General features: G+C 33.0%; 2 protein-coding genes across 3 annotated transcripts; both read right to left on the bottom strand.

Annotated features, from left to right (window-relative positions):
* Positions 1-575: 575 nt before the first annotated feature.
* Positions 576-3,010, bottom strand: LOC131601369 (probable sugar phosphate/phosphate translocator At3g11320). 2 transcript variants are annotated; one of them, XM_058873167.1, is made up of 5 exons: positions 2,708-3,010; positions 2,314-2,593; positions 2,018-2,121; positions 1,153-1,381; positions 576-1,036 (listed from the first exon to the last, which is right to left on the bottom strand). In XM_058873167.1, exons 1-5 carry the CDS (start codon positions 2,755-2,757, stop codon positions 890-892), a joined length of 810 nt encoding a protein of 269 aa, XP_058729150.1. In that variant the 5' UTR covers positions 2,758-3,010; the 3' UTR covers positions 576-889. The 2 variants fall into 2 exon arrangements, with proteins under 2 accessions (XP_058729150.1, XP_058729149.1); XM_058873166.1 differs by having other exon boundaries at positions 2,314-3,010.
* A 7,413-nt stretch (positions 3,011-10,423) lies between these two features.
* Positions 10,424-11,931, bottom strand: LOC131601368 (GDP-mannose transporter GONST3-like). Its single transcript, XM_058873165.1, has 2 exons — positions 11,798-11,931; positions 10,424-11,618 (listed from the first exon to the last, which is right to left on the bottom strand). Exon 2 carries the CDS (start codon positions 11,616-11,618, stop codon positions 10,512-10,514), a length of 1,107 nt encoding a protein of 368 aa, XP_058729148.1. The 5' UTR covers positions 11,798-11,931; the 3' UTR covers positions 10,424-10,511.
* Between the last annotated feature and the right edge of the window lie 1,899 nt (positions 11,932-13,830).

Raw genomic sequence — 13,830 nt, forward strand, 5'->3', positions numbered from 1 at the left:
TACTTCTAAATATTTTGAATTTATATGATTCATATATTGAAGTTAGAGAGATTAGAAACGCTTAAATAGAAAATAAGATTTGTTCTTGGAAACTAGTAATATTATTTTCTTGTATCTCATTTGTGGGAGCTTTCTTCAACCACTACAATTTCTTTTTCATAACAATTTCAGAATGAATTACTATTATTTGTAAAAATCTAGGTACTTACAAAATAACGAACATTTATTTATGCAAAAAGAGGACTATGATAGAGGGCCTATGGTTAATGAAAAAACAAGGTTTTTGGTCACGCGGTCATTTAAATTTTATGTAAAATCTCTTGTAACAAATTTTAAAATATAGTGAAAGGGGGAGTTCATCCCTCCCAAATAATAGATTTGTATGATCAAATTAAATAAACAAATTTTATATACTCATCTTTTATCATTTTCTCACTCTTGTGAATTTGCTAATACTCTTCTATGTATATATTAATTGTAATTGAGATTATTTATTTTGATTGCATTTATTCTAGTCTCATACATCAAATAAATATTGATATAGTTGAACCTTATTTTGTCATTAAGACATTAACTATAAGCCCTCTATCATAGTCGTCTTCTTGCATAAATAAATGTTCTTTATCTTGAAAGTACATACATTTTCACAAATAATAGTTGACTTGTAATTCCTTCTAAAAAAAATCTATGAAAAAGCAATTGTAGTGATTGAAGAAAAGCTACTCCTACAATGCTTGGAAAGAATGGAACATAAGTGTAACAAAAACAATCACTTTCCAAATGAAATTCTTTGTATGCTGCAAACTCATATGAAACTTGTCAACCCTCTTGCATGTGGTAAATAACATAATCCTTTTTGATTGTGTGATCTTGTTAGTTTTACTAGTTTCTAAGTATATCTCTTCTTGGTTTCACTATACAATATAACTCCTATGATAGTAAGTACATAGCCAAGCATTCCTATCAATGAAATAGGATTCTGAAATATCAAAATTGAGATCACCACAGCAACTGCCCCCTTTGCATTTCCTAAAACCTGAAAATATTGACAAAATATAAGCACATTTTAAAAACCATAATCTTTATTAAAGAATCATAATCTAAATAAGTCAAGTTCATTCATAATGAAAATCATATGATATTGAGACATACCTGAAGGGTGAGTGCACTTGTATATTTGGTCACCAAAAAATTAGTGAGGTTCACAAAATATGCAAGAGATGAACTTAAAAGCAGATACCAAACAATTCTGAAATCCTCTCTAGCAAGTTCTATTGTGATCCGAATCACGTTTCCCTCCATCAACAATGTTGCAGGAAGTAACACCAACATTGCAATAGGTGCCATGTAAAGTAGCAGGTTCATTGAATTCAACTTTTCTCTGCAAAACATCAACATTATTCTAAGTTAGTCAACAATGGCAGTAGATAATAGCTGGACTAGTTAGCACTTATAGCATGTAACACGACACTTCTGAACGGAGATACATTCGGTGTTTGACACAGATAATGAAATGACACTATCAAACAATGAAGAGTTAGTTAGAGCAGATATAGGAGATAGCTAGAAAGTTGGTTACACTTAGCTTTCAAGGTTGTTAGTTAGTTAACTTGTCATACAAGCTACTATCTAATATGTGTGTAACATGATAGTTATAGTGTTCCTCCATCCTTTTGCATATAATGTGATGCTTAATGAATGAATACACAAGTATGAACTTCATGATTGATAATAGACACCAGACACATATGATTACATTCAATTAATTTCTTTTTCTCAAATTATTAGTGGCGTCAACGTAAAACTTACGTGTCAGACATTCATGTCATTGTTCAATTAATGCATTTGATGCAGATAAGCAATTCAGACAATTTGATCAAAATTGAACGACTCATATTCTAAATTTTTTTAAATTTGATTGAAAATAACTTGTAACACGAGTCGTTAAATCTTAATCAGACTGTCTGAATTGCTTGGCTGTAAATTCTCGAGAACCTAAATCCAAAAAAATCATTACCCTTCTGATGACAACAAAATGGATTGAAGCACCGATTTAAATGCTCTTGCAGCAGTTGATGCAACGCAGATTATAAATCCAAATAAATGAAAACTTGGTTCACTCTGCACCAAAAATGTTTATATAATGTCAGATACGTAGCACAAACACCTCTGAAAAAAGTGTATACGTGTCTGTGTCAGATTGAGTTAAGACAACAACTAATTTCAAACCGATTTCATCACGGTCGAATACCGAATTTTCAAAATCGAAAAAATGCAACAAAAGAAAAACATTGAAGATGAAAAATTATTTACCCCACTAGCTATGACAACACCAGCAACAACAGGCAAGAGGGTACAATAAGTAACCCAAGCTTCTCTTTTCCTACTCACAACATAAGCAAAAACGGCAGTGAAAAAAGGTGTCGTTGCTCCAATAGCTTGATTAAACGACACTGGAATATAATTAAGCGACACATTCCCACAAACCACAGAGAAACAAAACACAACACTCAATCCACAGATTTTGAACAACTGGTTCTTCGATTGAACACTCTGCAAAGGTACAATATCCAAAACCGAAATTCCAACGTAGCTGAAAACAGAACACAACATCATGTGACACATGGTGAGAAAAACAGGGTACTTGTAACCGTAGTTTGTTAACAAGTATTTGTTCATAAGAAGAACACCGATGTTTGAAGTGTACCAAGATATCACTACCGTGATTGTTGGCCATGGGATTGGGTTTTTCATCATCTGGGTCGTTTTGGATTTGATCAAAATTCAATTTTTTTATAAAAAATAAAAATTAAAAAAAAAAATCTTTTTTTTTGTGTTGTGTAAGGAAATTGAGAAAAAGAGAAGCTTTGTAGGAAGATGGTGGATTGAATGTTGATTTGCAATGCATGTGATCAATCTAGTTCAATGGTGATTTGTGGGTTTGAACTCATTTTCAGAGCTTGGAAATGGAAAGTGAAACTGAACATTTGGTGTGGGTGAATGAAAGTTTGTGTAATAAAGTTGTAAGGGGTTGGTAAATTTGAAAATGATTTGGATGAGACACTTTGCCTGATTTTATTTTAAAAGAAAAAAATTATTAAATTGTAGTAATGAAAAATAGGAAGAAGGATCAATTGGAATTCTTAAAGTAGCAATAATCACTTTTAAATTTATAAATAAGTTGTTCGATCTAATAATATCAAATATTTTGTCAATTGAACTTGAATTTGCAAAAACATTTATTAAACAAAATTTAAATATAGTTAAAGTGATACTCTTTTTTTTCTTTTTCACATAACTAAACTTGGTACTCTATTTTTTTTTTTTTACAAATTAGTATTTGTTATTTTGAATATTGTTATATTTTTTATAATAATTTTATGCCAAATAACCTAAAATTCGGTGACATGATTAAGTAAAGTCTTGATATGGTAAGATGGATCTTTGATACATTAGATTGAGTGAATTGCAAGGTTAACATGATATTCGAGTCATTAAGAGAATAAAGAGTAATGCAAGTTATGATTCAGAAAATATCTCAAATTTTATATGAGATGTCTCATATTGAGAGGCAATTGTGAATGTTTACTTATATATATATATATATATATATATATATATATATATATATATATATATATATATATATATATATATATATATATATATTATTTTACAAGTTGATTTTGTAAAGATGAATAAGATCAAACTTTAATATGATATTAGAGTCTATCAATTAAGCTACGGCTGCCCACCGTTTATATTTACGCAGCAAATTCAAAAAGAGTGATAAATGTGATGACATATATCAGGAAGATCCTAAAATCTCACATTAATTAGATATAAAATCTCTAAAGAATTTATATAAAATAATATTTTTCACTTTATAAACCAATTTTATAAAGATGACTAGATTAAACTTTAATATAATATGAGTGTGAAGATTAAATTATACTACATTGTAGTAGTGAAGAGACTTTAAACTAACAATAGAAATTCTTCTTTTCGAAGTTGTGACCAATCCAAAATATATTTTTTTAATTATTTTTTATTTTATTTTATTTTATTTATTTACTATAATAAATAACTAAGAAATTTATAAACAAATTTTTAATAAAAACAACAAATGAATAAAAATAAAATGATTATGTAAATTCACACATATATTAAAGAGAAAAGGGGTGATGCACTGACAGTGTAAAATATTTTTACACTGTCAACCAATCACCACCCATGTATTCAATTAAAACATTTTTGTATTTAAAAAAAACTTAATGACATGGCATATTTATAATTTTTTATTGGATGACAGTGTAAAATTATTTTACACTGTAAGTGCACTACCTTTTAACTCTATATTAAATATGTTGGTTATTTAGCGAGTGTGACAACCGACAAGAAATATAGTTTAATATAAAAACTCATTAGTTAATTTCATATATAATGAAAGGTGCAGCAGCACATTATGAATTTATGATAGACAATTAAGGGTTACCTAAGGATAGGGCCACCCTTGGCATTGCCAAGGTGAGAGCAAATCACATGTAATTCACTACTAATTAACATGTGAAATTCTATTAATGAAACTATTAAATAGAAAAATTGATGAAACATTAAAAAAACTTTGTAAAGAAAAGGTAAAAGAGACATTTTGTCTAAAACTTGTAGTTCCAATTAGAAAGTGACAAGTAAATTGCAGGCCTGTAGTTAATTACAAGGACATTTGGCTTAATGTATAGTGTGGGGTCATGCTCGTGCAAACCATAATTTGGATGATCTTATTTGGATTTTGGAGATTAGAGAAGAAGATTTTTCTTGTGGAGTTTAAATACTTAGCCTAATTTTTAAGTTAACATATGTTTAAAATAAGATAATCATTTAAAACATTCAATTCTAGTGTATTTGATTAACAAGAAGATAAAGATGATAAATGTGTCACAATCTAGTCATTTGTCATTGTGAACATCGATTACTACTTGAAAAATCACTCAAGATATTGTCAAGCTAGGATGTATTCATTGGATCTAACAAGGAGGATTAATAAACTTCAAAAAATATGGTTTTAGAAATATGTATATACAAATTGATATTTTAAGAATATTCATACAAAAAATAAACACATTAAGTATATATTTTAATTTTTCAATATATATAAATACAGTAAAAAAGAATGTAGATGATATATCCATAATTATATGTGTCAATTTATATAAAACAATGATATTTTAAGAATATTCATACAAATTTATATAATTATAGGTGTTAATTTTCTTTGATGCAACTTTGTCATCATTTGGTATGAGTTGAGTAAGTCTTAGACCTTCGATACCTCCTCTAAATTAGGTGAGATGTTGGTTTTTCGGAAGGGTTTAAATGTGGCATTAAGCCATAATAGGAGTAGCCAAATTGGGACAGAGTCCAAGAGGCTTGCAGGATTCTTCCGTTCTTTGAGGGCACGAGAAGCGAACCTAGAGATTCATAAAGGCCACACAAGATCAGTTTGCTAAGGCAAACGTTCCTCTTTTCATGCACAAATTTCTTGGCCACTTTAAGGGATCTAGAGCAAAAAACGTAGCGAAAAAGTCAGTAAGTGAGGAAAGCTGTGTGTTCATGGTCTCCTACAATCTTAGTCAAGGCGTAATGTTCTTCTAAGTATGTGGTATATGCAAGATTATTAAAAACGAATTTGGGCTTAGTCTTAGTAGGCCTAAAAGGTTCAAAGAGTCCTTCAGTTGGTCGAAGACCAACATGTCGAAGAGTGTTTGGTTTGGTACGGCCTGAAAACCATTCTCATAGGTAAAGGAAACAGATTTTTATGATTTTGCAACGGTTTTCCTGTGTTGATGTATAGTCAAAATGATGTAGTGGCACATGGTAAGTGGGATGTATTGGTGGAGGATTCCCATGAACAAATGGCAGCAATAAGCATATGGGAGTTGTATCTAGGGCCAACTGTTGAGAGTTGTATCAAGTCAATAGTTGTTTCTTCTTTTAAACCCTATCCAGCCAGTTGATATATGAAGAGTTGTTGTCAGTTAGGGGAGATGACCGAAACACGTGGTTTTTCATAAAACTAAAATCAAAGGATTCATGCAGGAACACTAAGGGTTCACACAAAGGATAGGTGGGACAGAAATGTTTGAAAACATGGTGTTTCTTAATGTGCCTAGAAAGAGTCCTATAAAAGCGAAAGTAGTACCTGAAACGGAATAGGGAATGAGTACATGAGAATACTAGAGCTTCCTCTTCTCTTCGTTCATGGAAGGCTCTAGGACATAGGTGTGATTGACTATGAGAATAGGATCTGGGATATTAGCAGCATAAGGGATGTGTAGGGTAAGCTTGATGACACGACTAGAAGTCGTTATTGGGTCTTGAAAGTTTTGGAAAATAAGTGTTTTGAGATAAGTTGTAGAGTTTTTCAAAAAGGATTTCAAACAAAATGGTAAGAGAGAGGAGGAAAATAAAAACGAGGAGGTATTTATAATAAGAAAACTCTTGAATTTCCCTCCAAAAGAATTAGGACAAGTGGCATGTCCAAATCACCAAATGGCGTTTTAAACATTGGGAAAAATAAAACTAAATGAATTCTCTTAATTCCATTTAAGTTAGTGGATTATTAATATCCTTAGAAATCAGAGATAATGAATATTTACTGCACGCATGTTTGAGACGTGATAGTTTGGTAGAAAGTGATCATGATGGCTATAAAGGCGTCTAGTTGTTATGACGTGTATAGGCTACTTCAAACAGTGTCGAACATTTACAAAAAATGCCACCTATCTTCCATCTGTTAAACATGATCGAACGTGGCATTTTTTGGAGCATTTGTTAGCCTAAAAATTCTACCTGGAGAAAAGTCAACGAAGAATACTGATAGCCACGCTGAAAAATGCTAAGTGTCAATAAGTCTCGACTGAGAAGCTTCAACTAATTGGCCATGTAGATCAAAATAGTTCGACTAGCATGGTGAGCATTGTTTGGAAGAATCTCAAGAGCAGATTCACGAGAAAAAGATCTATCTCTCTCTATCTCTCTCTCTCTCTCTCTCTCTCTCTCTCTCTCTCTCTCTCTCTCTCTCTCTCTCTCTCTAAAACATGTCCAAAATCTAGAAAAGAGATTTCGACATAATGGTTGGATTCGACGAGGTTACCAGGTGTCTAAGACTTAGTATATTTTTTAAGTCTAAAAATCAGTTAAGTGGAGAGATGTTTCCACAAGTGCTATAGAATTGAATCAGATATTCTTGTAAGAAGTTGAGAAGTTCAGAGCACTTATCAATACAGTTATCGGCATGGTATTCGGTTTTAGTAGTTATAACCTTGAAGATGCGTGGAAACAATTTAGATCATAAAGGCTCAAGTAGTGGGATACATGTCAAACCCATAGGATTGAACTGTTGTCGACAGTTATCGTTGTAGTAGTATATAATCCATGCTTATGCATTATAGTCAGAGTTCCAAAACTCATTGACTCTCTATAGAACTAAATTATCCAAGTTACAGAGCAAAGTAATTTGTGAGAAATATGACTGCGTCCACTCTTTAAACTTTTGGCAAATCTTTTGTATTCAAAGCATTTATATTAAATATCATTTACTTCATTAACTTTGTTTCTCGTCTATTCTCTTTATTCAAAGTTTATTGTTTGTATTCAATTATGTGTTATTCAAAAATATTTAAACCCAAAACACACACTTTCTTCTACATCCTTTTCTTTGCACAATTATCGTTGAAATTTTTCTAATTAATCTTTTAAGTAAACTAATTATTCGTGATTGTTTACTAAAAACATCAGTAAATACATCCCTAGCCTCACTAAAGCATTGTGAAATTACCATTTTATAAGCTGTTAAAAGTCAAACCTTATCATCAAGGGCTATAAGTAAATAATCAACTACTCAATTTGAAGCCAAAACAAACATTTGAACAGTTGAACTTCATTATTGTTTTATCACAAAAATGTCTTGGGTGTGTTTGAGAAGATAAATTTAGAAGAGTGGGAAAGATTAATTTGTTTTTAAGAAATTAAACAAACTATGAAATATTTTTAAAATAAATTAAGTGTGATTGAATTGTTATCACATATCAAAATATTCGTTTAACTTTTTTATTTGTTATTATATACCGCTTTAAAAAAATCATTTTATAATACCAATAAATAATTAATAATTTTTTTTATTATATTCTCAAATATTTATTTTCCTTTGTTCTATATATTCTTTTAATTTATTTTCTTTATAGCATTGATGAAGAGTAATCTCGTAAAATCTTTCATAATTTCTCCCTCTCTTTTTCATACAATAATTCTTATATTTTTTAATATATATGTGAAATAGTAAAAAAAAAAACAACTTATAGTGAAGAAAATATGGAGCATATATAAGATATAGACCTAATTCTTAAAAACCATTATTTTCAAAATTCTCTTAAATCACCCTTTCAAACATACTCTTAGAAAAAGAGGAAAAAAGATAAACAGGTGCTTTGAAGGACCAACATGGCCGGTTCCATGAAAAAGTAGGACCCATTGTTTGTCTACTATAAGCATTAAGCAGTCCTCCTTAGCATTTGAAGAGGGTTGTTTGTGACCTTTTAGTCACATGACAAAAGATCCAATCACTGCACCAAGATTCTTTCACAATAATGTCTTTATGCCAACAATAAAGTATTTTCAAATGTGAATTTCATAGAATCCAACCTCCCATAGCAGTACTTTAACATGTCTCAAGTGCCCAATAGTTGTGTTTTAAAACAAAGACATTAACCAAATAAATCATAAGCAAAGGTATAAAGATAGGTCTATTTCAGAGAAGAAAGAAGAACAAGTACTAACTATATATAACTACGTCCCAGAAGCTACTGCTAAGTGTAGCGAATCTTACAGCAGTCGGGATGTCAACTCGCATCCGTTAGAGCAGATCCCCGCGAGAATTGCCCCATTCGGAACCTCAAAGATGGGAAATTTCCTCTTGTGGGGACGGGGATAGACAACAAAGTCTCCCAGAAGACACTTCGAGAATGGAGACGGCGAACATATTCTCTATCCCGCGGGAATGCATCCCCTGCCCTGCCCCATTGACATCCCTAGCTGTCGGACAACGACACATGTTTGACTCTAGGACATGTCGAATATGAAGATTGTCTATTTTCATTTGTTAGCTATATAAATATTTCAGATAAGCATTAATATATTTCCAGCAATCAAACCTGGCAATAACATGATCTTAAGCCAAATGAAACTGAAATCGGAAAAGCAGATGACATCAAAAAATGAATAGAAAGAAAAGAGATGCGATCCACTAGGAAAATCCCCTGGATTTGAGGTTTATCTTTTTGTCACTAAACTAAACGTTGAAGTTAGCAAGACAAATCATTATCATTTCCTAACTTCCTCTATAAAATCTAATCCTAGAGCATCACCTTAAAATGGGAATGCAACAAGATTACTTTGTTAAGTGTAAAAAGGCCCTTCTGGCAAGAAATGATGCAGAAAAGAAAAGTATAGATCTCTATGTACTGGAAGGCCATCAAGAATGTCACTTACCTGAAATCAAGATTACTCAGCTTCTCTTAGCTAACTTGATTAGTACCAAAAGAAAAACATGGATTCCTAAGGAACTACAATCAGTGCTGTTAATGGTGGCAGCCATGGCAGAATGGTTTGGTGAATTTTTTGGCAACCGTCATAGAAAATTTGTGAAGGGATGATGGATTGCCCACCATGGCGGCACCATAGGCCGCAATGGCGTGTTTATATGGCAGTTTTTTTTACCTTCTACGGTTCTATCATTGATAACATTAGGATATAACTCTGGACATTAAAATCATAACCCCAATTAGTGGCACTCCTACCCAAACGCCAATATGATAGAGCTTTAAATTATGCATATTCAGATTCAATCAACAGAAACTTATCCTAAATACTGGTCAAGAGTGTCATAAACACCGACAAGAATCAAAATTCTTCCTTGAAGAAAATAATTGTCAGATCTCTATCACATCAATGCACCTCATTAAGGAGATGGCATATAAATACTGACATGTAACCATTTCAGATACCCAGTAGAAAAACCGACTCAGAAAAACATGTGATTGGATAGGATAGATAACAATACAATGTTCATTCTACAGAATCGCAAGGAAAATAAGACAATGAAAATTGAAATAATAAAATGATGCAGTTAAAAAGCTCAAAAGTAAGAGAACTAAATTGATAGTCATTTTGTTTATCAAATAAAATGCTATATAGAGTAATGCAATCCGGACAATACTAGAATCGTTTCATCTATCATTTTGTTTCTTACCTAAAACATAACACTATAACAGCCAATGTAAAGTAAACAAAACGCTACATACTTGAATCTGATGAGCTTGACATTCATTGAGATATCATTGATAAACGAATATTGGATTGACATGTGTGAAAAAATGATAATATCATTTAAATCGGATACCTGTGCAACATACACTTTAAAGGCAGTACGGATATTTCGCTACATGAATATAATTTCAATTTCCCTCCCTTGATTTATTAACTTCGGTATCACTAATATTGGTTTCAGAATTGGCTTGCATTTCAAGCAACTTCAGTTGTTCCTCCTCATTTTCTTGTGCGGTTACCTGTTTTGGTTCTTTCGGTTTACTTGTTGATTGCTGATACAGAACCCCGCCTAGCATACAGATCAAAAGACCCACTGTACCGACCCACGTCGAGTGCTTATCCCATATCACCAAATTAATCATAACTGTCAACAACTTGTTCACTATCCCAAGAACAGTAAACCCAGTTGCAGAAATAGCCCTACGGCACGAAAATCCAAAGAAAGAGATTGCAAGACCGAACAAGCACGATAATCCCACAGGCAAAACCACCGAAAACGAGTGCCAATCAGACTCATCACTGATCTCATGCTTTATCTTCTTCAACTCACCCATTATCAACAACTCTAACGGAAAAAGCATAAGAGCCTCAATGTTATTATACAACACAAGACCCCAAGTGTTCAACTCAATCGTCGTAACCACATGCTTTATGTAAACAAAATCAATCGTCATACTAACCAAATACGCCACCGCCCACATATAAGCCGCGAACGTAAACTGATAATCCGTCGCAACATAAAGCACACTCCCCGCGAAAATCGTACCCAACGAAGCCCACGTCTTCAAAGACGGCCACGGCCGATGCAAAAACACCGACTCCCCAACCGCAACAAAAATCGGAACAGCCGATCGGAACACAATGAAAGTATCCACATTGGCATGCAACAGCAACTCACTATTTGTAAAAAGGGACAGATAGAAAATCACAGCAGCGGGTAAAAACCGCCACATTGTAATCAAATCAAGCTTGTCGTGTTCGACAAGCTTAAGCCATCCACAGAGAAAAACTCCGGCCGCACTCGTGAAGTACTGTAACGCGGTAAGGGCGCCCGGATAAGGGAATTTCATGACAGCCCATTTGTTGATAATTGACAGTAAAGATGCAGATAAACAGTAACCAGCAGCAACACCATAAACTGAAACTTGATGAACAATTGAACTATACCAATTACCAACAACACCATCATTCTCATTCACATTCAAATTCATCACATTCACATTATCTTTTGACATCTGAACAAAAAGCATAAATTTTTAGTGTTAAAATCAATCTATGGAATCTAAAAAACAGATCTTGAATTCAATTTGTGAGTATAGTGTGAACTAGAGGAGTGTGAAACGTGAAACGACAAGGGTTAGTGCGTTTTGGGTATTGTTGAAGAAATTGAGAGAAGAGAAAGGAAGTAACTAACCTGAAGTGGAAATTGAAGAGAGCGTTGTGAAGTGAAAGCGAAAATGTTTGATGTTTCTAAATGTTTTTGTTCGTTTTTGATTTGTTATTGGGTTTTGTTATTCTGTGTTTGGTTTGCTTACCGTGACTTCCAGGTTGTTATTAAAAAAAGTTGTGAGGGTGATTTAGAAGGTGGATATGACTTTTGAATTTAAGTTTTTTTTTTTACCATGTGAATCTCGTTTACCTTTTATTAAATAAATATATAATTAACCCATAATATGCACTTACATTTAAATTTTAATTATCATTCTTAGATTAATATAATTGTTTGACTTTTATTTTAATCATGTCTAAAGTACTACCTATGAATGATTGTTATGCAACGACCGTGTAAAGAATATCAATTAATCTCTAAAAAAATATAAAATTTTGTTGGGTTAAATACTGTTCACCCCCCTGTCAAATTAGCGAGATTCGGTTTTCCTCCTTATTAAAAAAAAATTTAGCCTTTGCCCCTTAACAAATAAAGATTCTCCAGAGGGAAACCTTATTGAGGGAGATTCCATCAGACATGCCTACGTGTAATGGATCTTCTTGCTTATGTGGCTGGTTGTGACACGGTGGCAAGGTCTCCTCATATAATTTGGGATTTAGGGTTCACGATGGTATTCATTCTGATTTTCTTCCATTGTTGCTCCTTCAATTTCTTCGGTTTCAACGTGGGTGGGTTTATTCCCAAATTTTAGGGTTACGCAATCTCTTCTTCGTGATTCCAGTTGCTTCATCCTCTCTTCGTTCATACTCTCACCCGTGGAAATGGAATCCAGTAAAAGTATCGGTAGCTGCAATTCCTACATCTCCAACGTGAATTTGAAGATCCCCACATGTGGATGCAGTCGTCCCATGAAGATGTGGGTAGCCAAGACGTCCAAGAATCGCGGACGGAAATTCTGGAAGTGCAAGAATGCAGGAGTAAGGTTTTAGTTATTTCATTTTTTTGTTAAATGGGTTTACTGAAAATTGAATAAGATTGTTGTTTTGTAATTGTTGCAGATGGAGAATAGTTGTGATTTTTTTATTTGGGATGACGAAATCAGCAGTTCGGAACATTTATGCAAGGACTGTGAATTGGCAAATATGAAGGTTAAGTTGATTGAAGGAATTCTGGAAAAAACCAAATTGAAGCAGGCTGTTTTGAAGAGAAGCATTTCCCATCTGAAAGTGGCATTGTTCATGTCTTGGTTTTTGTTTGGTGTAATGTACACATATATGTAATGAAATGAATTCATATTTGAGACAAAAGATGTAACCTACAGTTATATGCAATGTAATGTGTTTTGGTTGTTCAATTAATGTGATTTAGTATGATTCATTAAATTCTTATAATTTGTTGAAAAGTTTGGTTGATAATGTAGCATAAAATTACTTAACAGACAAAATGGATAACAAATGGACAACCATTGTACCATTGTACCAACATTGTACCAAAATACATCATCATTGTACCATAAAAAAATGACATAAACAAAATATTGAAGTTCACTAGCATTATACATAACTAGGACTTATACATAATCATGACTTAATACTTCTTCTTCAATTTCTTCTTCCCACGCCTTGACTCATCATTGTTCTCTTCATCAGTCACTGATAATGGTTCTTCAGAGCTAGCACCTGGGCCAGTTAATGGTTTTTTAAACCAGAACAACTTCTGTCTTTCACTTGTCCTCCTCTTGATTGGCTTGGTAGGTGACATCTTTTTCTTACCTCTCCTTTGTGAGGTTCCATCCACAGCAGAGCATTGGGTAGAGTTAAAGTCTGGCAGGCTTGAGATCACATCATCAGTGATGTCTCCAAAAAAATCAGTCTGATGTGTCTCAGTTTGAACTCCATCTGTTGCAGCAGTTTGGGCTACATCAGTTGCACCATATTCAGCTTCATGAGTTACAGCAGTTTGAACTCCATCTGTTGCAGCAGTTTGGGCTACATCAGTTGCACCAGATTCAGCTTCATGAGTTGCAGCAGTTTGAGCATCCAACTTAACTTTTTTCT

The sequence above is a fragment of the Vicia villosa genome, linkage group LG5 (genome assembly GCF_029867415.1).
Source record: "Vicia villosa cultivar HV-30 ecotype Madison, WI linkage group LG5, Vvil1.0, whole genome shotgun sequence".
NCBI classification, from domain to species: domain Eukaryota; kingdom Viridiplantae; phylum Streptophyta; class Magnoliopsida; order Fabales; family Fabaceae; genus Vicia; species Vicia villosa.

Excerpts from the sequence above, each read along its gene's own strand:
- LOC131601369 (XM_058873166.1), bottom strand. The coding sequence starts at position 2,757 with ATGATGAAAAACCCAATCCCATGGCCAACAATCACGGTAGTGATATCT. Across the intron at positions 1,382-2,017 it reads ATTTTGTTGTCATCAGAAGG|AGAAAAGTTGAATTCAATGA; the intron begins GTAATGATTTTT and ends GATGTTTTGCAG. Across the intron at positions 1,037-1,152 it reads CAAGTGCACTCACCCTTCAG|GTTTTAGGAAATGCAAAGGG; the intron begins GTATGTCTCAAT and ends CAATATTTTCAG.
- LOC131601368 (XM_058873165.1), bottom strand. The coding sequence starts at position 11,618 with ATGTCAAAAGATAATGTGAATGTGATGAATTTGAATGTGAATGAGAAT.